The sequence below is a fragment of the Pungitius pungitius genome, chromosome 19, assembly GCF_949316345.1.
Source record: "Pungitius pungitius chromosome 19, fPunPun2.1, whole genome shotgun sequence".
In the NCBI taxonomy this organism is placed as follows: domain Eukaryota; kingdom Metazoa; phylum Chordata; class Actinopteri; order Perciformes; family Gasterosteidae; genus Pungitius; species Pungitius pungitius.
Window position 1 is genome coordinate 2969377 of NC_084918.1, and position 24645 is coordinate 2994021.

At 50.4% G+C, this 24645-nt stretch overlaps 1 protein-coding gene across 1 annotated transcript; it reads left to right on the forward strand.

Moving 5' to 3' along the window:
- The first annotated feature begins 139 nt into the window (after positions 1-139).
- On the forward strand, positions 140-8050 carry cdk13 (cyclin dependent kinase 13). The gene is made up of 14 exons (XM_037456045.2): positions 140-2294; positions 2540-3118; positions 3225-3383; positions 3476-3615; positions 3774-3944; positions 4046-4235; positions 4330-4386; positions 4529-4630; positions 4727-4804; positions 5186-5302; positions 5404-5535; positions 5614-5801; positions 5910-6404; positions 6543-8050. The coding sequence occupies exons 1-14, from the start codon at positions 1141-1143 to the stop codon at positions 7211-7213; spliced, it is 4233 nt and encodes a 1410-aa protein (XP_037311942.2). The 5' UTR covers positions 140-1140; the 3' UTR covers positions 7214-8050.
- Positions 8051-24645: the final 16595 nt, after the last annotated feature.

Here is a 24645-nt window from a genome sequence, read left to right on the forward strand (position 1 = left end):
ATAGTTCAAGAAATAAGAAAAAAAACATACTTCGCCTTCTGTATGAATTTATGAGTCTATTTCTGCATATGAATTGTTTGTTAGCGTTATATTGTGGAAGTAGGGGGGCTTCCCATGGCCGTGACGTAACCGCTGACGTGGTTACGCATACGGGTATCATTGGTTCACACCGACGCACAAGGCCTGTAGTTTGAAAGCTGTCTCGGGCCTGGCGAATTGCGCCGCTAGCCACATTGCGAACAAAGTTACAATATTTTGACAAATATTCAAGGAATAGTTGGTCATTTCGTCACGGGAACACGGTTGCTACTGTTCGGCCACGTGGTGGTGAGAGGGAGCAACGGCCCGGCGAGATGCGTGTGAGCGGGCGTGTTTTCTTTTAAATAGCATTGTTATAAGGCATCCTGACTTGAGTTTCATTGAACTCCACGCAAGGAGAAAGGGAAGCTAGCCGACTAAGGCGCTAGCTGGCTAGCGCCGGCTATCCAGCCAACTCGTGTGCTGTTCACTTCCTTGTTGCACATTGGAGTGTGATGGAAGGCGAGAAGAAGTTTGTGGAGGGGAGACGGAGTTTTTTTACTTCGACTTTAACACGATCTGGATATTGGATTTACATGCTCGCATGAGCTGCAACCTCGCAGAAGAACTGGATTTTAGATTTAGAGTGGCGTCGGGCCTGTGCTTTGACCATGAAATGGAATGCGACTGTCTAGCTGTACACAGTTAGCTATTGGAGGCTAGCTGGCTAAACAGACTGCTATTAGCTACTGCGAGATTTCCGTCCTGGAGGACAACGTTTGAGAACCAACTGTTTCTTTAACTAAAAAGGATAATTATATTGTGGATTTATGTGGCGGAATCTACAGGCGCCAAGTGTCATGAAGTAACTACCTTTTTGGGGGTAACTTGCTTTTCTTTAATCTGCTCCGAGCTAGCTTCGTAATGCTAATGTTGGCTAACGCTAGCTATCTGTCCTGATTGTGAATTTGCAGTAACGTTAGCTAACTAGCCTGTCGACGTTTCGCTGCTAACCCAATGTTTGGTTCCACGACACAACAAGGGAGATAGTTTAAGTGGCGCATACAATATACCGGTTCTCCTCAACGTGGCTCTGGTGCGTTCATTATATTTTTTAGATAAATGCCTAATTCCGAGGTGCTTCGCGAGGGTCGCGGACGGAGCCCCTCTGCTCAGAGGAATGCTAACCGACAGGACAGGCGCAGTAAGCCAGGGAGCGGTGCCGCTCAGCGAGACAAACACCGTGAGAGGAGGCGGTCGTCGGCTTCTCGGAAAAAGAAACGCAGGCCGACCAAGGGGAGAGACCCGTGGCCCGCCGGCAACGCGGGGGACCCCGACGTCAATCGAAGGGGCGCTTTCGATAAGGACGCCGAACTTCGGACGTTGGTAGAGTATGACGACGTTAGCTCCCAGTCGGAGCGGTTTTCTGGCAGCCCTTCGCCGAAACTGGACCCGCACGCCGACAGGCTCTCGGTGGATCGACTGAGCGATGCTGACTTGGGCGACAGCAACGGACCGGCCTCACCGGACAGGAGTCGCCCGAGAAACCGGGAGGCGGTGTGCAAGGAGGCACAGAGCCGGGCGCCATCTGAGAGGAGCAAGCAGCAGCAGCAGCAGGAGAAGGAGCAGAGCAGGAAAAAGGACCGCCAGAGCCGCGAGAGAGACTCCTCCAAAGTTAGGAGTGGAGGCAGCCTCGGTGGCTCCAAAAATCCCAGAGACACTACAAGGAGCATCGACAGGAATGGCAAAAGGACATCTTCCTCCCAGGCCTCGCAATCCGCAGACAAGCGGGATTCAAAGAGGCCGAAGAGTAAAACCAGATCTGATAAAGAGCAGCCATCTGCATACAGAGAGGCTCCACAAGCTTACAGAGATGAGCGTGAAGACCCCAGGGCATACAGGAGAAGTCCTGGTCTCAAAGGAGAAAGTCCCTATGGGACGTCTTATTCGTATAGCTACCAGTCTCCCGCTGGTTATAACCAGCAAATATCGAGAAGAAGTCCAACTTACGGCAGCAAAAGACTCTCTCCCAGTTCCACATATTACAACCGCGATGCAGACGCCTACGGGCCGTATGGCGCGTCCAAGTCACCCAGTTCCTACTCCAGCAACAAGAGGAAGCGATCTCCAGCGAGCCCAGCGACCTGGCGCAGGTCCCCGAGTTATGGCCGACACAGTCCCTTTGATCAAGTGGACTTTGCTTCAAGTCCTTATGGAAACCGCAGGAGGTCTCGAAGTCCATACAGAAAGTCCATGAGCCCAAGTCCAGATGTCAGGTTAGTTCTCACAAAGCTGGTCGGCTGGTGCGTGTTTCATTTGGGTACACAAGTACAAAGTTGGAAAATGTATATTTAGGCCTTCTTTATGCGTTGTCATATTTGCCTTTCCAAAAACCTTGGAACCAGACGTGACATTTGTGTTAGAACTCCTTTATCTCAAAGTTACCTCACAATCAATTCAATATGTCACATGATGTTTGTGAAGTTGAAACAAAATCTTAAAGTGTCATTTTTCTCTCCAGGCGATCTGCTCGATCACGCAGCAGAAGTCCATATTCATCCGCGAGGCGCTCACGCTCTCGTAGCCGCCACCGCCACTCGCGCTCCCGCAGTCGCCCCTCCAGCCTCTCGCCGAGCACGCTCACCTTCAAAACCAGTCTCGCCGCAGAACTCAGCAAGCAGAAGAAGGTAAAAGCCGCCGAAGCGGCGGCCAAGGCCAAGAACTCCAGCAACACATCTACCCCTACCAAGGGTTCCTCGTCTGCTCGCCAACCCAGCCCGAAGTCCAATCACGCATCCAGAAAAGGCCGCCCCCCGTCTCCGCCGCCACCGGAGAAGGGTCCCAGAACGCCCACGTCCAGCCTGCCCCAGTCCCCCGCCGACAGGTCGGCCAAGAGGCCCGCCGAGCAGCAGCAGCAGCAGCAGAGCAGCAGCAGCAGGGATGGCAAGGGGAAAGACGACTCTGTGCATCGGGACAAACGGAAAGCACCAGCAGCTGCACCGAGCAAAGAGAAGGACCGAGCCCCCGGTCCAATGGTCTCGGCTCTATCATCCCTGCCGCTGCCCCCAATGGTTCTTGAGCACATTAATAAAGAAGAAAGGTATGGATGTGTCATCGGGCCAATTGATCAGAAATTCTTGTTTTTATAGTTAAGACTGGAGACTCGATCCCTTCTCTCTGTATCTCCTGCATGTTGTTACCACCAGCTTGAAGGACAGCTTGCTCTCGGGGAAGAAAAAGTCCGAGAGAAAGGCTCGCCCGCTTCTTTCCGACTTGCCCCTCCCGCCTGAACTCCCGAGTGGCACGTCTTCCCCGCACAGCCCACCCGACGACAAAAAGTCCCAAAGCGTTCGCCGGAGACCAAAGTATGTTACGGCGCAGTTATGATCTTAACCGGTTTGTCTGCTTCATGTTCACTGAGCTTCCACTGAAACCTGTGTTTTCTTGGATTTCCCAGAATCTGTGGCCCAAGACACGGCGAGATAAAGGAAACTGAGATCGATTGGGGCAAACGCTGTGTGGATAAGTTCGAGATTATTGGAATCACGGGGGAAGGCACCTACGGTCAAGTGTACAAAGCTAAAGACAAAGACACCGGTGAGTGAAGACGTATACGTTCATCTTGTTCCCGCACATCAGCATTGTGAATAGGGATCCATTTTCCAGTGATCTTCAGAGGTGACTAACGTAAGCGATGGTAGATAAGCATCTGTTTACGGTGAGTCTGTGACACTGCTCTGCGTTGTGCCTCGCAGCTGAAATGGTGGCTTTGAAGAAAGTTCGGCTGGACAACGAAAAGGAGGGCTTCCCGATCACAGCCATCAGGGAGATTAAGATTTTGCGACAACTCAACCACAAGAGCATCATAAACATGAAGGAGATCGTCACAGACAAGGAGGATGCTCTAGATTTCAAGAACGATAAAGGTGCCGCATGTTTTTCTTCTGCAGCACACACAATGTGGTTTTGTGTGCAAACATAGTGGCCGTTTTCTTTGAGTGACAAAATCTTCCTTCTGTCATCTCAGGCGCGTTCTACCTTGTGTTTGAATACATGGACCACGACCTGATGGGTCTGCTGGAGTCCGGCCTGGTCCATTTCAACGAGAGCCACATCAAGTCGTTCATGCGACAGCTGCTCGAGGGCCTCGATTACTGCCACAAGAAGAACTTTCTGCACAGAGACATCAAGTGCTCCAACATTCTGCTCAATAACAAGTGAGTCCTCCGTATGAACCGTGTTCACGGGTCATTGCATAGTCACGCATTCTTTCCCAGACCACGTTAATTATTGGTTTTCCCTCCTATTCAGAGGTCAAATAAAGCTGGCAGATTTCGGTCTTGCTCGGCTGTATAACTCTGAAGAGAGGTGAGTCTCCGGTATTATGTTAGGATATGTATGTATGTATAGTAGATATTCACTACAACCTTTGAAGCTCACCTGCCGTTACAATTATTGTCCCCCGTGCCTGATAATACCAACGATACGTGTCTCTTGTTCTCCCTTTCAGTCGTCCATACACCAATAAAGTCATCACACTATGGTACCGTCCCCCTGAGCTACTTCTGGGAGAAGAGCGGTACACGCCTGCTATTGATGTGTGGAGCTGCGGGTAAGAACTTTACTTCTTGTCACTTGATTATCTGCCCTGTTGGTATCGGGCCTTTTTCAATTTGTCATGACGATCTGTATCTTGTTTTGGCTTTAGATGCATTCTTGGAGAACTGTTCACAAAGAAACCAATTTTTCAAGCCAACCAGGAGCTCGCCCAGTTGGAGCTAATCAGGTGAGTTCAGTCTAAATCGTGATAATGTCTGGAGCTATCGACTGGTTCACAGTACGTGTTTGAAGCCGCTGACAATGGGGTTCAGCTATCTAAAACTCAATTACATAAAAACCGCAAGATGTTTTCTTATGACTGGCTTTGTTGGCGGAAAGGTGACGGTTGTGATTAATCCAGCGGGGGCGGCCCGCCCCCCCGTTTGTGCCGATTCCTCTCTGCGCCGTGTCAAATGAAATAAACTGTTTTCGTTCTGGGGTCCAATTGCACATTTGAATCGAAGCAACAAGTCTCGCCAGTTTTCCTGGCATAGTCATGCAGACATTCTGTGACATGCAGGGAGTCCAATCGGGTCCGCACACTTCACTATTCCTTTCTGTCTTCCAGCCGAATATGTGGCAGCCCCTGTCCTGCTGTCTGGCCGGATGTCATAAAACTCCCCTTCTTCAACACCATGAAACCAAAGAAACAGTACAGGAGACGCCTACGAGAGGAGTTTGCTTTGTAAGTTCACTTCTATGACGTCCGATAGAATCCCTCTAGCAGTGACGATACTGAACCCACGCGCCTCTGCTGTTGTTGTTGTTGTTGTTGTCGTCGTCCAGCATCCCGCCGTCCGCCCTGGACCTGTTTGACCACATGTTGAACCTGGACCCCAGCAAGCGCTGCACAGCCGAGCAAGCGCTGGGCAGCGAGTTCCTCAAGGACGTGGACCCGGACAAGATGCCCCCGCCAGAGTGCGTGCTCCTCCTTGCGCTCTTCACCTGCCAGGATCACAACGTTCACGAGTTGACCTCCTCCTTTGTCCTGTCCAGTCTTCCCCTGTGGCAGGACTGTCACGAGCTGTGGAGTAAGAAACGCCGGCGGCAGAAGCAGATGCCGGAGGAGGTGGCGGCCCCGAAGGCGCCCCGCAAGGAGCTGGGCCTCGACGACAGCCGCAGCAACACGCCGCAGGGCCAGCCGCCCGCCAAGGCCCAGAACGCCGCTGCTTCCACGTTGCTGGGTGAGTCGAACTGATGTTTGTTATTTATGAATATTATTAATCAACGGGCTCGATGTGCGTTGCCCAGGTCCAGAATGTCTCTGAGTGATGCCTCTTGTCTCCTCGCAGACCCGAAGGTCTCAAACTCCCAGCTCACCCAGGAGCAGCTAGCGGTCCTCCTGAACTTCCTCGGCCACCCCAAGAGTTCAGTCAACACGGCCCAGTTGGCCCAGTGCATGGGCACCAAGGTCAACCAGGAAACACTACAGCAGCTCTCCAAAGCCCTGGGGCCCTGCGACTCGACCGCGCCGCCTCCTCAGCCCGCGCCGCCGAAGCCTCCCCAGCCCGCCGCCGCCCCTGCAGGCGTTCCCCGCACCCCTCCGATGCCCAAGCCGCCCTCGCCCCCCATGTCTGCGCCGGCGGGTGTTCCCGACGGCGGAGAGGCTGCGGCGGCCACGCAGACGGCCATGACGATGCTGCTGGCCCAGCTCCTGCAGGCCCAGCAGGGGCCGAGGCAGGACCCAAGCGACGGCGGCGCGGAGGGCGCCAACCCGGCGGCGCCGCAGCCGCAGCCTCCACCTCCGGAGGTGAAACAGCCTCCGGAGCCCAGCCCCGTCTCCCCCGGTAACCCGTAGGCCGCGCAGCTGTACAGACATCATTCAAAACCTGCCGCTAAATACATATTCCGGCAGCACACAAGAAAATGTGAAACTATTAGAAAAACCTTCTAACTCAGTGTTTTTTTTTTTTTCTGTCTTTCAGTGTCTGAAGCAGGGGGCGTGTCCATCCTGCCCCCAAACCAGAGGCCCCCCGAGCCTCCAGAGCCCCCTCCACACGCTGACCTCGACTACCGGCAGCCTCCGCCCGAGCCCAAGACCGGCCACGCTCCCCCTTTTGCGTCTGCCGTCGGAGGCGACGGAGGGAGGCCCCCGGAGCCGGACTACCCGCCGCTCCCCACAGCAGAGGGGCCCGGATACGGCGGCGACTACATCCACCCGCCTCCGCCCCCCTTCACCCCGGCTGGGTTCGCCGACGGCTACATGGGTCACATGTTGGGCGGAGGCCTGCCCCCTCACGCCCTGAGGGAGGTGTTCAGCGGGCACGGGGCGGCCGCCGGCTCCTCGTCTGCCGCGGGCGTCCACGCGGACCCCTTCCCCCCGGGCGCCGGCGCCAGGAGCATGGTGTTCACCGGGGACCAGGACCACCGCTTCAAGTACAATCACAGCCCGTTACCCGCGGAGGGGCAGCCGAACCCCAACGCCATCCACCTGTACAACCACGCCTTGGCCAGGAAGGACGGCGGCCCGCCCCCCCCGCCACCGGGACAAGCCTGGGGCTCCCCGTCCCAGGCGGGGGCTCCGCCGCTGCCCCTCGGCTTCGTCCCACACGTGAACTCGACGGCGGCGATCAGGGGACGAGGCCTGCCCTTCTGAGAGACTGGAGATAGGAAGTGGGAGGAGCCTGTTTTTGAGCCCGAAGCCCCCTCAGGCGAGCCCAGAAGGAGCTGCATGGGGGGGGGGGGAGGAGGAGGAGGATTTGTTTTTAGGGCGTTGTGTTGCTCCTCAGTGTGGAGCGTGTTGCTGCCTGAACGATGGCCGAATAACACAACAGGAGCTTTTCATGCTCGTACCATTTTCCTATTTTTTTTGTAATCTGTTCTGCTGTCTTTTAAATTAAACTTTTACCTTTTTTTTGTGTGTACATTTATCAGGCTGGGTACATTTTAAATCTCTACCGTAGCCTTTCTGTAATTGCTCCAGGGCAGATTAGTATTAATGTTTTGCACTACTAACTGAAGTAGGCGGAAACTATTTTAGCTATGAAAAGAAATTGGTGTGCTTCATCCGCACAACTAATGAATGAATTAATATGACCAGTAATGTCTTTTTATTACGACAATTATTCTGCTGAAGCGATGCTGATTGGGCTGTTTGAGGAATTAGGACTGTTGGCATCAGACAGACTGGTAGTACTTAGGCTGCAGAAAATCTGATCCGGCTTAATTGAGAAATGCTCTTCTCATGTTAAATTCCACATGCCCTTTTGCCAATAAGTGTTGTAAAATGAACAAAACTAAACACGCAACAGAGAAAAAAACAACTGTCTTTTCGTTTTGTACTGAAATTATTTTGTCCCCCCCTCTCTCCTCCTTTGGCAAATGTTTATTAAAAAAAATGCCAACAAAGTATGATTGTATTTGTCACAGTTGGACTATAAATTCCCTGTTTGTAGCTGTGCTGTCATCATAGATTGCACCACTGGGGGGCGACGTCGGGTCAAATATCCCCACAGTGTGCACTGATTGCAACAGATGAACGTGGCCTTCCTGCTGCAGACTGACATTCACTGTGGAAACAAACCCGAGCTGACACCTCACTGTAGCTTAGTCCTGACACACATATATATAATATATATATATCGATATAATTCCAATAGACATTTGGGCTGTATTTGCAACATGAAACTGCCAGGTTAGCACTACTCGTACAGATACTGAGCAGCTCATCTGTCAGGATGAAACAAAGGGTTCCAACAGCGGACGGCTCCCAGTCGACTCAAATTTCAAGCACTTTTTACTTGATTCTTTAAAATTTCAGCTTCATCAAATGAAATGTTTTTGTTGAATGTATTCTTTAAAAAAAAAAAAAAGGAAATGATGCAATTCATTGCACATTCAAAAGATGAGACTGTTAAAGAATCACATCTGGGATACATATATGAAACAATGTCTCTTCATAGATATTAACTGAGTTGGGCCAATTCTTAATGTACATCTTTCCACACTGCTTGATAATACTGATTATTGAACCCATCAGGTTCAATTGAAGTTCTACTTAAGTCCTATAAAAAACACCATATATTAAACAGATCCAAGTGAAGGCACTTGGATGTAAATATTGGGAGTTGACTCTTAAGTGAGCCTTAAGTTCCACTTCACTGCGTCTAAAGCGCTGTATTAAAGTAGACGAGCAGCAGGATCCACTCAGCAGGCCCGAAGGCCCGGGTCCGCAGACTGAAGCTCTACGTGAAGCTGCACAGAGACACGCTCCGTCCCTTTGTCTCACCAGCACATCCACGTCCCAATTTGCCACACGTCACTTTGCCGGCGATGAAAAAGTGATTATCTCAGAGGGGTTCCTCTCTGCGAAGCTAATTCGGAACGTGGATGGGAGCCGGCGTGTGATTAACACGGCGTGGATGATGGATGATGGGGCTTCTTGTGCGAGTGACTTGAAAAACAGTACAGTTGAAGAGCAGCGGGGTCCGAGAGTGAGACAGGAAACGTCTTTACGACCACAGTTCATATCTTAAGTATTTAATGGATTATATGACACTGTAACTGGAATGTGAATTCCAATTATTAAAAAAAAAAAAAAACATTAGTTCATCGGTAGAATCCAGGCCTTTTTTATTTTAATTCAAGAACCACAAAACCACAACAAAGAACATGTAAGGAAGATAAAACCTCTCAAAGTTCATTTAAAGTTTTAAAAAGTATGTAAAAAATTGCTGCCTAACACATTACATTTACATGCTTTGTTTGAAGTTGTAAATATGAAGCTAGAGCTAGCTGCTGGTTAGCTTAGCTTAGAATAACAGTCTAAATTGTATCAAAATGTAACTTATTGCCTCTTACATTCAGACATTAACACGCTAAATCTAGTTTGTTTTCCCAAAACATGGACAAAGCCGCCATGTTTTTGTTCCACGCTAAGCTAGCCAACAACTGAGCTAGCTTCCTCAATATAATAATAATCAATGTATTTGAGGTGGACAGCAAATGTGGCAGAAACCACACGGCACAAACCAGAAAACAAAACCTTCACATGCACTTAAATCACTTTAAAGGCCCTCAATTGTCTAGATTCAATCATTGTGTGCTTGACCTTCGACCTCTTAAAAATGTCGGCCTCGGCAAAAACGCCACCCGCTGGACTTCACCACACATGCACACGGCTGTGCAGTGCATGCACACACACACACACACACACACACACACACACACACACACACACACACACACACACAGTCTCTAACACCTGTGCTGCCCAGCTGCTGCACCGCGTGGTGCTAAAGGACCGGAAAGAAAAAAACCACAAGCCTCTCAATCCATGAAGCAGATTTCATTCAAACTTGCACAACGGAAAAAGTTGTGACGCCCCCCCCCCCCCCCCCAAACGGGGACGGAGACCCGCGACGTTGGGCCAGCGGCTCCCTGTCCGAGGCGGCTGCAGGAGAGAACGTAAGCAGCTACGGATGATTCATCGGTTTGGAAGCGGCGCTTTGAGGTCCCGGCGTGAACTGAACCGCGATGCGACCCCGCGGTGCATCACCGGGCCTTCGGGGGGCGCCGTCCGGCCCCCCTCGAAGAGGTGAGTCAGCTCGTCTAATGGCTGCTTAACAGCCAAGTGGTCAAACATCGTTTCATTTGTGTGAGAGAACATCCACAGCTGACCTTTCCAGGATAATGTTTTGTTTACATCATTTCTGTGCTTTTGTGTTTTTTCTTCTTCTTCTTCTCTCTGAGTGATTTCCTCCCGCGGCTGTGTTCCGAAGTAGTTTTTAATTCAAATGTAAAATCTAAAAGTGGTTGCAGCGAAACAATACGGCCGCACTCTTCCGCGCGCATGCACAGCAAAAAGCGCGATTCCGCCCGCTGCATGTTGCCCGAGCCGCATCACGGCGTGTTAATCTCTCGCAATCAACGCGTTCCTTCAAACACTCGCCGTTGGCTGTGTGCCATTTCGGAGATGCTGATTTACCTGATATTCCCTCGAACGGGGGGGGGGGGGGGGGGGAGAGTAAAGCCTTTCGGAGGCGACCAATCGCGACGCCAGGAGAGAGAAAAGGGCAGCTTTTTTACGTCCCGCTGCTGCGCTTGGGGTCCGCGAGGCCCTCCAAAGGTCACGCTGCGCCGACCTTTACCGCGCCATTGTCATTGCCGTCACCGGACGGGAATGTCACATTGTTGATCCCGGCGTCCCCCCCCCCCCCCCCCCAAACATCCCGACTAACTCCAACCATGTAGACAAATGGCGCTCCAATCACGTGCAGCAGAAATGACCCGGAAATGTCACGCTCGGCTTCGCTTCCCACTTTACCTCTGTGACGTTTGAGGTCGGGGCTCCGGTAAGTCATTACAAAAGGGAATTCAGGGCCTGCCAATCACCCCCAACCCCCCCCTAATCCCCCCCCCCCCCCCCGGACCTTAACAAGAAGCAAGGACGAGGCCGAAGATGCCCGAGCAGTTCTCTGGCTGAGCTCAAGGTCTCCAAATAACTGCAACTTTCGGTGTCATCTCCCCTCCGAGTGATACTTCCTGACAGTTGTCGGAATAAATCCATGCGAGAGCAGGAGAAGGAGGGGGGGGGGGGGGGGGGGGCAAATTTGTTTTCCTTGAGAACGATCGTGTTTTTTTTTTTTTCATTGACCTGCAGATATTGAGGCATTCCGTGATGACTCTTCGAGATTTTGTACTCTTCTGTGTGTTTTTATTTAAATTGTTTATCTCAACTCCATCATCCCCCCCCCCCTTTCCTCAAAACAAAATAATTATAATGATTTTTGTTGTTGTTGTTGTTGTCAATAAGCTGCGGCTGTGACTGCGTCAGTGATTGGTTGTAATATTGGTAATCTGCTGCTGGGTTTATTTTATGACGCTACGGATCAATACTGTGCAGTAATTGGACCGTCTTTCTTTAATCACTCGGTAATGACACGTTTGGAAAACGGATGTTTTTTCGGGGGCTAAAAAGAAATGTCCCCCCCCGAAGCTGGACGATCTGTGACCAAGGGGACGGCTGTTTTTTCACGGGGAGGCCTCTTCATCTGCGGGGGTAAATTGCCAGAGCAAAATCCAGCGGCTTCTCTGCAAATGTGAAATCAAAGCATGAAATATGCAAGATGCAATCCAGAGGATTATCAGGGGGCGGGGGGGGGGGGGGGGGCGGGCTCAAATTGAAACGCCGTGGGTGGGTGGGACGGGGGGCGGATACAGAAACAAGAAGAAAGGTCAGTAAGTCAACGAGACATCTTTGTGTTGATGAACCCACCGCTCCAAACGCCCCCCCCCCCTCCCCTCCCATCCCCCCCCCAACGCGCAAAGTGCTGCCTGCGCCGTGTTTCAAAGGGAATGAAGCTGCAGATGAACCGCTGACATCTCCTTTTTTTTTTTTTTTCCCGAGCAAACAGACAACCTGTCAGAGGGAAACATGATCCCTCACACCCAGGAGGCACATCCACCTGGAGGGAGAACACCCCCCCCCCCCCCCCCCACCCCCCATCCCGCAACCCATCGCGCTGCAGGGAGGAACTAACAAATTCACACCGCCGGATGTTTTTTTTTTTTTAGTTATGTACCTTTTTGTGCACAAAACCAACAGAGAAAAAAACAAAAAAAAACAAAGTGGGGCTTGATTCAAAATAAACTCACGCAACATCAAATATTTGCCCCTAAACATGAATCAGTTATAAACCTTCATGCACATTCCTTATGTGTCTCCGTAGTAACACGCTCGCCTTGTTAATTGGTCTAAATGTCGCACTTGTAAAATGTAACACTGCCATTATGACTCATGCATTTAGTCATTTTGCTATCAAAGGGGATGACTCCCCCCCCCCCCCCTACACGTCTGTAGCACCTCTCGCCTCCAGCTTTGCTCTCGCCATATTGTTCCGTTTCAACCCTCCTTCACTGGGACTCGCAAATTGGGTTTGACATTTCAAATCAGGGCCCCCGATCCCCAGACGTCCCGGTCGGCACGAGCCTCATCCCTTTCGTCTTCGGGGGCGGGCGATGAATCAGACGACTTATCAAATCAAGGCTCACCCCTGTGGTTCTCGTGTACATTCATTTCCTTGGCGAGATATAATTGGTTCCCCCTCTTTTTTTTTGGGGGGGGGGGGGTCAGTTGGTTCAAAACAAAGCAAAGAGCTGCACGCTCACACGCTGGCTGGTTGAGTCCTCAGTCCTCAGAACGCTCACCTGTGAATCACGCAGCAGCAATGGGGAACGATGGGGGAGGGAGGGGGGGGGTTTGAATGTGGAGGCGGAATAATTACGATATGAAAAAGGGGGGCGTCCAATTACAGCGTGCGCCATCCTTTTTAATGGTTTAATGGTTGTAGGCATCGAGCGTGTTGAGTTAGAAACGCTCTCCTCTGAAATCACAGTTATTCTCAAGTTGACCCGTATGTTCCCGCAGATCGGAGGGGGGGGGGGGGGGGGGTTGTTTGCATTTTCCGTCGAACTCCACATCTGGAGCATCGCCTTTTGGCCCGATGGCGGCGTTCAGTCGAGAATGGTTCAAACTTCTGCTCCAACAATATGCGCTGACTTGTACCAAATGCTGCTCATTTGAGGTCGGTTAGCCATTTGAAGGTGAAAGCGGCGTGTTGGACGAGTACAAAGGATCCCAACCTGTGCCGTCTGATGTTTAGGACCTAATGGGAGAGGCTCGGGAGTCTCTCGTGGTCCAGTTTCTGCTGCAACAGCACTTTGTGCCCAGTGCTGAGATGGGAACAGAACTGTAGATTTAGCGTGTTTACGAGCGGCGTGATTAATGAGCGGTGCAGACAGACAGCCGGGATGCATTCTGATCACCCACAAGGCCCGGGAGTGATGGAGGGAGCCCAATGACACGGCAAAAAAAAAAAAAAGGACCTTTTTAAACACCACCCTTCGTGCCTAAGCTATTTACCTCGTCTCAAATTTGTGTCCCACTTCTCGATATTCACATCCTACTTTATGCCTCATTTCAAGTTTCGCCGCGACAGTCTTGAGTTTCCTTTCGGGCTCATTTACTCTCAGCGGCCTCAACGTGTCAACAACAACAACAACAACAACCGTCATCAATCACGTTTGGCGGCAGCGAGCCCACCTCGGGCCGTACGTCTGAGCATTCAGAAGATGAAAAAAAAAAAAAAAGAGGAAAAAGAAGCTGGGTTTCAGATGAAGGTGCACGTTTTGGGAGCAGAGCCAGAGCCGACGGCGTCTTACTTCCAGTTTCTGCCTCCCTGGTTTCCCACATATTTTGGGCTCTGAGGTAAATATAATATATATATATATATATATATAATATATGGCTGCCAGTCACGGCGCTGGTTGAAGCGCCGCTTTCATTGGCTGCAATCTGCAGGATCGATGCAACAAAACGTTTTTAGGTGCTTCAAACGAGTCCAGAGCGCCGGGGGCTCGATTCTGAGCCAAGTGCCCTCTCACCAGTGCAAAGAAACCTCTGTGATGCCGAAGTTTCTCATTTACTGCTGAGACTAACTTTTTTTTTTTTACTGAAAAGCACAAATTTATTCAATTATTGAAACTCTTCGAAACCAAGTGCAAAGTATCTAACTTGGCAAAATAAACACTATTTCAAGGGCAAAAGGAGTGAGTGTGTATCTGGTTTCCTTAAATAAGGTACATTATAAATAATGTATTTGTTTACCTCCTTATTAAAAACTGCTAACAAGAAATACATTTTTTTCTTCTTTTTTTTTTAACACAGACTTTGTGTCTCATCACTCCCGTTCCCTCCGAAGTGAAAACCCAGCGTGGGATGCATTGCCAGGAGTCGGCGTGGCTGCCGGTGATGCATCTCGTGCTCTGTGCATTAACGCCGTGACCTTTTCTTCCCGTTTCGGGAGCCCGAGCCGCCGAGAAAGATGGATCAGAGGGAGGAGGAAATCTGTCAAGAGGAGAGGAATTCAATCCGCGAAAGGCCTCCCTCCCGCCAAATAAAGTCCACGCGCGCCGTCACGGCGGAGCGCACCGAGGGTGCAGATGAACTGGAGGTGATCCGGGTGGGGGAGGAGGGGGGGGGCACAAAGAGGTCGGGCAAACATTAAGCAGTGAGATGACGGCACAGGGATCGACTTCTTCTTGTGTTCTTCTTTTTTTCGTCTGAGCCGTTCCATAATAGATCGGGCCCAAAGATGTGGATTGATTAGCGTTGCCCCCCCCCCCTTTTGAGGGCATTTAATATTTGATTCTGTTGGTTATTCGCGTTATTCTCGCCGTCGACTCGTCTCGTCCGGGCCTCGCTGCCATTGGCTGAATGCAATTATCCAGGTTTAAGATGTGCGTTTGATGTTTTTTTTCTCCTTTGCGGTCTCTTTTTGTGCAGAATTTGTACAAAGGTAGAAAACATTAGCACGAAAAGGGAAACCGATGCTGCTTCTGCATATTTTATTATTGAAGAGGCGTTTTTCAGTCGCCAGCGATGCTTTTGGCGCGTGAGACGACCCGCAGAGACCAGCGCTCGATCCAAACAATGGCGCCTGGTTTAGTAGAAACTATGGACACGTTTGCCCTCCTCCCGGCTGGAGTTTGATTGACAGACGCTCCGTCCAACCACCAGCCAAATATTGTTTTTGAAAGTCCCCCAAGCGGTTTTGGTCTGCTATTCCAATGGCTCCGTGTCACGGACCTCACTATATTAGGAATTACAGCAGAGCTTTCAACTCGTGATCTCAATAAAAGGCACAAATTCCGCTGAGCCGATTTAAAAAAAAAAAAATCCTAATATCTCACAGCCGAGCGGCGCTCTCTGAACGCCTGTAACAGGCTGTTTCTCCCCACATCACAGCCCTTCCGACTCCAGGTGTTTAGTGCATTCAGCACCAGACACACACTCACACACACACACACACACACACACACACAGAAGCCGAGTCAAGCCCCATCGACCCCACAAGAGAAGATCACTCGTGTAGGAACCGCCGGCTTCCAGCTCAGTCAAACAGTCAATCGTGGGTACCGCGCGCGTGTGTGTGTGTGTGTGTGTGTGTGTGTGTGGAAACGAATGCATTCATGAACCAGAGGGAATGCAAACAAACGGATGAAAAAGCCCCAAAAAACAACTGGAACAAGAAGACGTCGGAGACTTGGGGTCTTTACTTTATTGTGGTGAATAATTCATGTGTTTTGGCCCACAGAGGCCCGGCTGAACTCGTCTTCAGCCCCGCTTGAAGGCGCGATACTGCATGCTGGGACGGCGGAGCCCCCCCCCCGCCACCCCCCGGCTCTCGTAGCCACGGCAGCGACGGTAAGGGCGCCGTCTCTTCGGATGACCTCCATCCGCGGCGGCGCAATGTGCGGGCGACAGTCGTCGTCGTCGTGGTATCCGGCGGGAAAACTGTCTCGCCGGTTATAGCGGGAAGAGGGGAGGGAGGGGAGAGGGGGGGGGGTGGGGGAGGCTGAGGAGTAGCTGTGAACCATCCAACCCAAACCACACACACACACACACACACACACACTGCATCAAGCTGCTTAAACAAGATGTGACACATGCCTCGTTCCCTTATGCCAGCCCACCACGAGGGATCAGGCGACTCCCCTAGCGCCGTGCTAACTGAAGCGCATGTTTAAAAAAAAAAAAAAAAAAAAACACCTCCACACACACGGCTTCATGGGTCATTGTTAACGTCCTTTGGCCCGGTCGGGCCTTCACATTTTCCCGGACCTGAACAAAAGACACTTGTGAGCGGCTCCAGGAACGAACCCAGACGACGTCTCTGCGAGGGAGCGTCTGGGAACGCATGAGACACGGAAATTTTTATATTTATATCTCGTCTTATAAACCGCAATTCATATTTCATGGGGGAAATAGAACGTGCATTTTTCACCGGGGGAGGAGGAGAAAAGGGGGGGGGGGGGGGGGGACGGTTTGTATTGGTTTCACTGTGCACCTCGCGTCGGGATTTCAGACGCCTCGTCCTGACCCCACATGACTTATCCGTTTCCCCCCCCCCCCCCCCGTTTCAAGCCTCTACGCCGAGCTCTTTGTCTCCTGGCTGTGGTTTCACCACACACACACACACACACACACACACACACACACACATGTGTATTTGTTTATTACACAGCGTGTACGTCACAATGTAATGTCATTCTTATTACTATTCTCCACTACTAACACCATGCTTTTGTTTTTGTTTTCATATGTTGGCTTCCTGGTCCGTGAGGTGAAAATACACATTTTTTCCTCAATGAGGGCGTTTTCGCGAAAAAGAAATATTCATTCCCGAGGCCCGCTTATCGCCCGGCGAACGTGGAGAAGTATTAATATGTAACACCCTGCAGGGCTCTCCCGGACACTTGCCATCGCTCGAAAGAGGAGGAGGAGGAGGAGGAGGAGGAGGAGGAGGAGGAGGAGGAGGAGGAGGAGGAGGAGGAGAGAGCCCGGTGTTATCGAGGCTCTGGCAGTGCGACTTGCTGATGGTATCGGCGCCGCGCTGACCGGATCCCATTAGGCGATGCCCACATCTGTGTCTACTGAACGCATTGGCTTCTCACGCCGCAGGGGGGGGGAAACGCGGCGAAGCGATGACACGCGAGCCATCACCCGCCATCCAGGAGAGGCGCATCAGCGCAGTTCAGTTTACTGCAAACCTGCGAAGAAGAAGAAAAACCCGGCAACCCTTGTGAAAATGGGAATATTCTTTTCCCCCCCTTTCGACAGCTCGCCCGAGCGGCCCAACGGGAAGAGGCCTTCGTGGTGCCCCCCCCTCGCCCCCCTGGTGTACACAAAGCAGAAGATTTGCATTGCAAAGACAATAATGTACAAATTCAAAAAAGTACAGAACGCGGGTGTAATAAGACAGCGGGAAAAGGGTAAGTAATGAGTTCCCTGTGAAACGCAGTGGTCCTTGGAGGTCATCGGTGGCGCTTTGAAGGCGCTCAGCTGAGAATCTGCATCACAGATGGGTCAGACTCACAAAGTGATTAAGGGGAAATCAATGGATTCCCCTACCGAGGCCTGGCAGGATCAAAGCTGTTAGCCTACGTGGACAATGAAGGTTAATGCACCATGCATCCAGGAGCTCCCGCCCGCTGCATGCTAAGCTAGTTTACCCAAAAACACCAATCGTGTTGTCTTAACTCCCTGCACGAAAAACCGCAGCTGTATTTTATTTCATTCGTTGCAATAAAAATGCAACGAAATGCAATGGAAATAGAGTCAAAAGTCACGGTTTTCTAAAGAAGAAAGGAAGAAAACTGTTGCGCTGCTGTCGCAGTACAATGCAGGAATGCGTGTAAATGCAACGCTAAAGATGATCAAAAAGTTGCACATATGCAGTGTAAACGCTTCCCGGTCATCATCCTGAAGCTGGAGGGCAGCTACGTGCGACGCGTCGTCACTTAAACAGCCCCCCCCCCCCCTCTTTACTTTTGTCCCTCCCTCCCTCCCAAAGTGTGCTGGGTAGAGAGCGTGGCTCCGGGTTCGCAGTTTCTGACGAACGCGCTGCGGCGCCTTTGGGGATTATCTACCAGCTCCGGAGACACAACTAAGTCCTAATTAAGGCAACGCGGCGTTTCCATGCGCACAGACACCAAAGCATGTCGTGGCTCCCTCATCCTGTTTTCTTAATTCAGGTTCGTGGTTGCTCAACAAACAGAGCGTGTCAACCGTTAAAAGAAAAACACCTCGAGTCGTGGAGGTTTTTTTGAAGACGGATCTCTGTGTCTCACAGAATTGGACAAATTCTACAAGTTAACTGTTTTAAGGCCTCCCCAGTTGAACTATTTGGTGCTAGAGCCATGCGCCGCGTGGAGGGCTGCGGATTGTCGTTGTCTTTAGGACACTGGGGGGGGGGGGGGGGGGGTGGGGGGTGTGAGAGACACTCGGGTTGATTCAAAGAGCTTCGCACTCAATGCATCTCGTTAAAGTGTTATAAGCGGATTTTAAGCGGCCTCTTCGCTCCCTCGATGCAGACCCGTGACTCGCCATTGAGCGGGGCGGGGGGGCGGTGGGGGGGGGGCTTGGGGAGGAGTCGGTCGTCTGGCACGTGGCAGGAAGGAGAAAGTGTCCAGTCATGCAGGAAATAAGAGCGAGTGATTTAGAGTCGGTGTCAGGCCTCGCCGTCCCACCTACAGACTCACACCCCCCCCCCCCCCCCCCCCAAGTGTCCAGCAGCCCGCTGATGGATGGACGGACTTTTATTGTTTTTTTTTTTCTTCCTTCTCCTTTTTCTGGCCTTTGATGGTCCAGTTGTGGACAGCCGCTTGGTCTTCTTCACGCCACGTTGTACACCCACAGAGACCAAGGTTTCAGGAGGTTACTTTCAGGAGAATTTATACTTCTCACCTTTTTGGGGGGAGGGGGGGGGTTTCATGCATTTGCTTGAGGGGGGAGAAATCCTTCCACCTGGTTGATTAAACCTCTGCAACTCAAACTACCTCACGGCCTTGGTGTTTATTGGCAGGCAAACACACACACACACACACATTTACAACACCTTTATTCTATTGAGGTCTGCTTGGTAATGAGCTACTTACAGTCATTTAAGGCCACAGCAGAGCCGGGCCTCACTGATCCAGCCGGACAGGGCATGAGGAACACGAGGGGGGGGGGGGGGGGGGGCGCGTCCGTCTTCTCATCCTCAACAATTATCTCCTCTGTGTCATCTTTCAACGCCTCCCTCCCCCCGATTGGTGGCTGCGTTTATTTACACTCGTGTCACACCTCGGCCCAGATAACAGGAAAACTGTGATCCGATGCGAAGAAAGGAGTTCTGGGAGAATAATAAAGCGGATAATGGCCAATTTTCAGATCGTGACGCTAATTGATTTTGACAGCGTCAACCGCTATTCAACCCTGATCGTGTTATGCTTGTTACCAAACAATATACGTAATTGTTCAGGTATGTATTCATTGGAAAAGGGTTTTAAATTATTTGGCCTAATTCTACTACGGTTTGTGTGATTTTGGGGTGACAAAACTTTTTTGCTCTGTTCCTACAGAACAGGTCGCCGCTCGCTTCTGTGTGCGATGATTTAACGTCGCTGAGCTCAATACGTAATTACTGATAACTCACCGACCAACAGATGCACGCTGGGATGAATGGAATGCTCAGAATTCAGGTTTGGAATTCATCCAGATGATTGCCCTCAAGGCTTAGTGCCTTTGGCCCTTTGGTGAGAACGACAGAATAGAAAAGTCTATCCGCTCAAACGCCGAAGAGGTTACGTGAGGTCATTATTGGGAATTACACTGCTCCACATCTACATACTCTTTCTCCCCTGATCGCCCTGCTCCTCTCGCTCCGGCTAAGTGAGGCATCGCAGACTCATCGACGGATACCTGCATGCGGCGCGGGTTTCAGGTTACATCAACTCTGCATATTTGCACTTTGCAGACGTCTCGTACCTCCTGCCAAGCATCTGGAGCGGCCGGCGTTCCCGGGGTGTTTTGTTGAAGATTTACAGCGAGCGGCGAACCGAGAGACTTGTCAACAAAACCTGCAGAAAAAAAACGCGGCGGTGGCTGCAGGTGAACCCACCAAAGAGAGCGAAGCAGTGAAGCGAAACCAGCCTTTTTTTTTTTCCAGCGTGCTAATTAAGATATTTCACAGTCCTTGAAAACATGTCCACGGTAGACGGCCTTGTCGTGTGAGAGCGGGGGAGGGTGGGGGGGGGGGGGGGAGGGAGGAGGACAAAGGCTCGGTGAGAAGGAGGCGAACAATGCCGGTTTCGGGAACGGAGGCTAAAAATAGGCTTTGCAACACGTCGGTTGAGGTTCGAGGACGCGCCGAGTGGGTTTTTGGTGCAGTGCGCCTCGGCCTGTAAGAGGCCTACAGTTGAGTAACAGCCTGTGACACGTCACGCGTTCTCCGCGATCACAACACCAACTGAAACAATCCCGGCGGTGAATTAACGGTATGAAGCACCCACCCCCCCCCCCCCCCCCTCCCCCCCGTCACGGGATGCTCTGAATGGATATTCAGCACCGCGTCTGGTAGAGCATTAAATCCTCTCTCCATTTCTCTGCAGGAGTTCCCTCTTCACCTGGAGCAAAGCTCATTTCACTGGAAAATTGGCTCCACCACTCAGCGCCCCCCCCCACCCTCACCCACTCCTTCATTCTCTCCGCCTGTCTCTCTAAATTCAGCCGTTATTGTAGTGCCTTAAGCACTAATCCAATTAGCTACATGAAGCAAATGGAGCTATCTCTCATTCTAGCTTGTCACCTGTGGGCGCGGGCCAGGGGGAGGAGGCGGGGTGAGGGGGGGGTGGTCACTCGAGGGAATGGACGGCGCGTCGCATGGACGGCCTTTTTATTGGGGGGGGGGGGCCTGCAGACGAGGATTTTAAAAGCGAACCCTCGTCAGGAAATAACTGTTGTTGTTAACCCTCCGAACAACATTTCCTCATGGCGAGAGTTGTCTAGCCCTGTTATTATTGGGCATGGATACAATCCAAAGGTGTTTTGGGTGCTCGCTCCTTTCGCTTGACGCACGCTCAACTTTTCAACCCCCGATGACACAGATTTACTTCCATAGTTGTCCCGGCCAAACCCTGGCTGCGTGGCCTCGGGCGGACGGTGGGATTCTGGCTGCGGTTTTATGAGACGCTGTAAAACGATTCCACCGGGTCGTCGTCGTCGTCGTCGTCGTCGTCTCTCAGACGGGCAGCGCGGCAGCCGCGTTTCTCAGGAATGCGTCGCTTCATGCCCGGAGGCAGTCGGAGCCCTCAGAACGTCTGCACAGCGGCGTGGACGGCGTGCTCGGAGCGTACCTGCGGCGGTGATTCAAAGGCGAGTAAATGGACGGTCTGACGAACACTTTGCGGCTCGGAGCTGTGAAGTGGTGGGAGGGGCTTAACTTCGACAGTCATCATAAAGGTGCTGACACATTTCTCTGCGTGACGGTCAGCGTGAAAGTATTCAAGATAAGTCACTTTTGAGCCATGGCGAGCTTTATTAATTTATTTTTTATTGAAATGATATTTCATGTAAATGCTTAAATTTCAAATGTTTCTATACTCAACATACATTATTTGTGGAGGATTTGTCGATGACATTATTTGTCAGAGAAAACATTCCTTGCAACAGATGGGATGGAACACGTCATTAGAAACATCCTTCTCCTCCACCAGCAAGCTGCTGATTGCATTGATTCCACTGAAGGGAAAAATTGAGTTGATTGCGGTCCAACATTTCAACAATTACAGAAGCTGGTAAAAGCCGCGCTCAGAACCACGTCTCCCAAAATAAATAAATAACACAAATGAAATGTACAACCCTGACTTTGGTGCTGAAACTCACAGCAAACATCGTAAACCTCAAACATGAAAATACGAATGGGACTTCACAGCTGAGAGGTCCAGGGTTCGATTGGCCCCAGGTGTGTAAACGTGGATGCGTGTTTGTCTCCCCCCCCACGGACCTCTGGGGATAAGCTGTAAATAAGACGACTGACTGACTTTCAATTACTGTCACGTGGAAAGAAAATGGACTTGTTTGATCGATTTTCTCATAGAAACGCGACCGACAGAGGACATCAGTAAACAGTTTGTCATCCTGTGGGAAAAGGGACATTGTCCTCTTTTCACGATGCTACATAAAAACACCTTCAACTGAGAACCGCCCACAGCGCCCATGTCAAAACCTTCCCTAATGCGGCCCTGCTTTCTGCACGTAACCTTCTCCGCTCCCTGGTCCTCCTGCACGCCGGGACGTGGAGGCGCTCGCGGCAGGAATAGGAAAACTCACACTGTAGTGCATCAAAACACAAACGCTTTCAACATTACAGAAAGTGTTTGAACGCTTACAGGCAGAGAGAAGACGGGCCCGGCAGCCATCCCACGTGCCCCGACGCAGAGACAGAGAGGGCTAAATACGGGGGGGGGGGCCTGCCCGTGTGAGCGGCCACTCGTCCCTTGGCCCGAGGGACACTCGCGGCCTGTAATTACCGCGCCGCACAGCGATCGCCCGCTAACGTGCAATCACGGGGTCGGACGCTGACATTACGGACGCGTCCTTGTAAATATAACCGTGCCTCCAATTACTCTTTTGTGCCCCTGCTGAAAAAATAAAAATAATAATAATAACAGCACACGATTAACACTCCGATCTGCAAATGAACTCCGATTTTTCAAAGCAGAAACATCCAGGATGTCTTTTAGCAGCAAATGTCAATATTTGATAGCTGCCGCATTCCGTATGAATATTGCAGCAGAAGTTATACTGTTCACGTCAGCAGGCGCTGAATTATTCAGAGTGAGGGGGGGGGGGGGGGTAAATTCAGCCTGGGGTAATAATAGTAGTAATAATATATTTTGATTTTTACTATTGGTGTAGTTAATTATTTCCCTGATTCAAAATGAAACGGGACTTGAAGCCACATGGCAGACTCTCACAGGACTGACTGCTTAACGCTGCTGGAGGTTTAGTACCGGTGGGCAGAAGTGGATCCCTGGAGCTCTCTGCACAGGTGCTTTGTGTAATGCATAATATTCTGGGATTCTCCCTTGTCCTCTGTGAAAGGCAAACTCACTAACATTACAGCCTAAAACAATGTAAACCCGTGAGAACCATCTCGTAATGGCACATATAATGAGAACAGTGATTCCTTATTCGTCATGATGGAGTAGTGAGGAAGTAGTGTCCAAAGTCGCCAGTTGGAAATGAAGCAGATGTTGTCATTTAAATAAATCTATTCCAGCATCACAAACACTGAAATAACTATTTGATCTCTGATATTTGAAAAAAAAAAGGAAATTGGACGAGAGCTGCATCAGTCAGTCATGTCATGTCATGCCGTTCCTTTAAAAAGTCAGGACGAGACAAATGATTGAAGTGCTATCTTGGAACAATTTCACAGAGAGATACAGATCAAATCTTTAAAGTGTGGTGGTCAAAGCTAACTTCTTTCTTGTTTACAATCCCGTGGGACCTACAGTTGAGCCTTGAGGAACACCATGATGGCCCCGAGGGAAAGGTAAATATATTTAATCTCTCGTCTCTCATCTTAAAATGAGAACCATTTCAGGACATAACTATTCCCAGGCTTAACATTATCTATCACACATTATCATTCTCATCTCCTGAGAGATTTAATGTGGCGACAATCCTGCAGAAGATTTCAAAGATCCCAGAATTTCTGTTTTTAAAACTAATTAATGTTGGAACGTCTTCGTTCAGTTCTTGATTTTACTTCATCCATGAAGCCTCCACCAGGTGCAGAGCCCCCCCCCCCCTCCAAAAAACAACAGCTTTAATTTCCCAGATGTTGTGAACTACGAAGATTAAGACTGATTAAACCCGGTCGTCCCACACAGAAACAGCCGGGTGATTAGGAATGCAGATTAAGCTTTGGACAGTTAGAGGTTTGAATGGTTTAAATGAATTTTGGCTGAATTAATCGTCTCAATTAGAAGCTGAACTTTGGCTACATTAAAAGCAACACTGGCAGATGGGAACTCGTAATGACCGCTTAAGCTTTTGTAACATTTAAGACAAGGGCTGCTAAGAGTTTTGCTTTTTTTTTTTTCATCCTTTAAAAATAGGAAAACAAATACAGAATTGTTTAAAGGGAAACGTTTAGTTTTCAATAAATATCTGTTCCAGTGTGCTGGGCTATTGAATACATTGGATAACCTGGGCTATGACAATTAAAAAAAAGATAAAACAGGAAGTGGTAGCATAAGACATTGTACCTGCAATTGCTGTCTAGGTCTTCATCCTGCAGCACTGGGTCCACGGTGGGCTTCTTGGAAAATAAAGTGTATGGTAACCGGTGGCCGTAAGGTATCCAAAACACCTTTCTTTTTTTTCTGACTTATATTATATACAATCGTGTCTTTTCACACCAACTCCTTGGAACCCACACCCTGGGACACCCGTGGGTGTGAACCCGTGTGGTATTCACACCCATCCACCTCCCTGCCACCCGCTGGAAGAGCTCACTGTTAATAGTTAAGATTGCGTCGCTAGCGGATGCAGAAATAATATCTTAGGATGACCTAGTTGAGGAGCTCAGGCAGTTTCACTTTGCATTATTCTTTAAATAATCAAAACCCATCAAGTCCTTAAAGGCTTTTTCTTGAAGGACCAAAAGGGGACACACATGCAGGAATGTTTTAATG

What these genes read in the sequence shown, in the direction of transcription:
- cdk13 (XM_037456045.2), top strand. Translation starts at nt 1,141, where the DNA reads ATGCCTAATTCCGAGGTGCTTCGCGAGGGTCGCGGACGGAGCCCCTCT. An exon ending in AGCGTTCGCCGGAGACCAAA is followed by an intron (nt 3,384 to 3,475) that starts GTATGTTACGGC and finishes TGGATTTCCCAG; the next exon opens with AATCTGTGGCCCAAGACACG. An exon ending in CTACGAGAGGAGTTTGCTTT is followed by an intron (nt 5,303 to 5,403) that starts GTAAGTTCACTT and finishes GTCGTCGTCCAG; the next exon opens with CATCCCGCCGTCCGCCCTGG.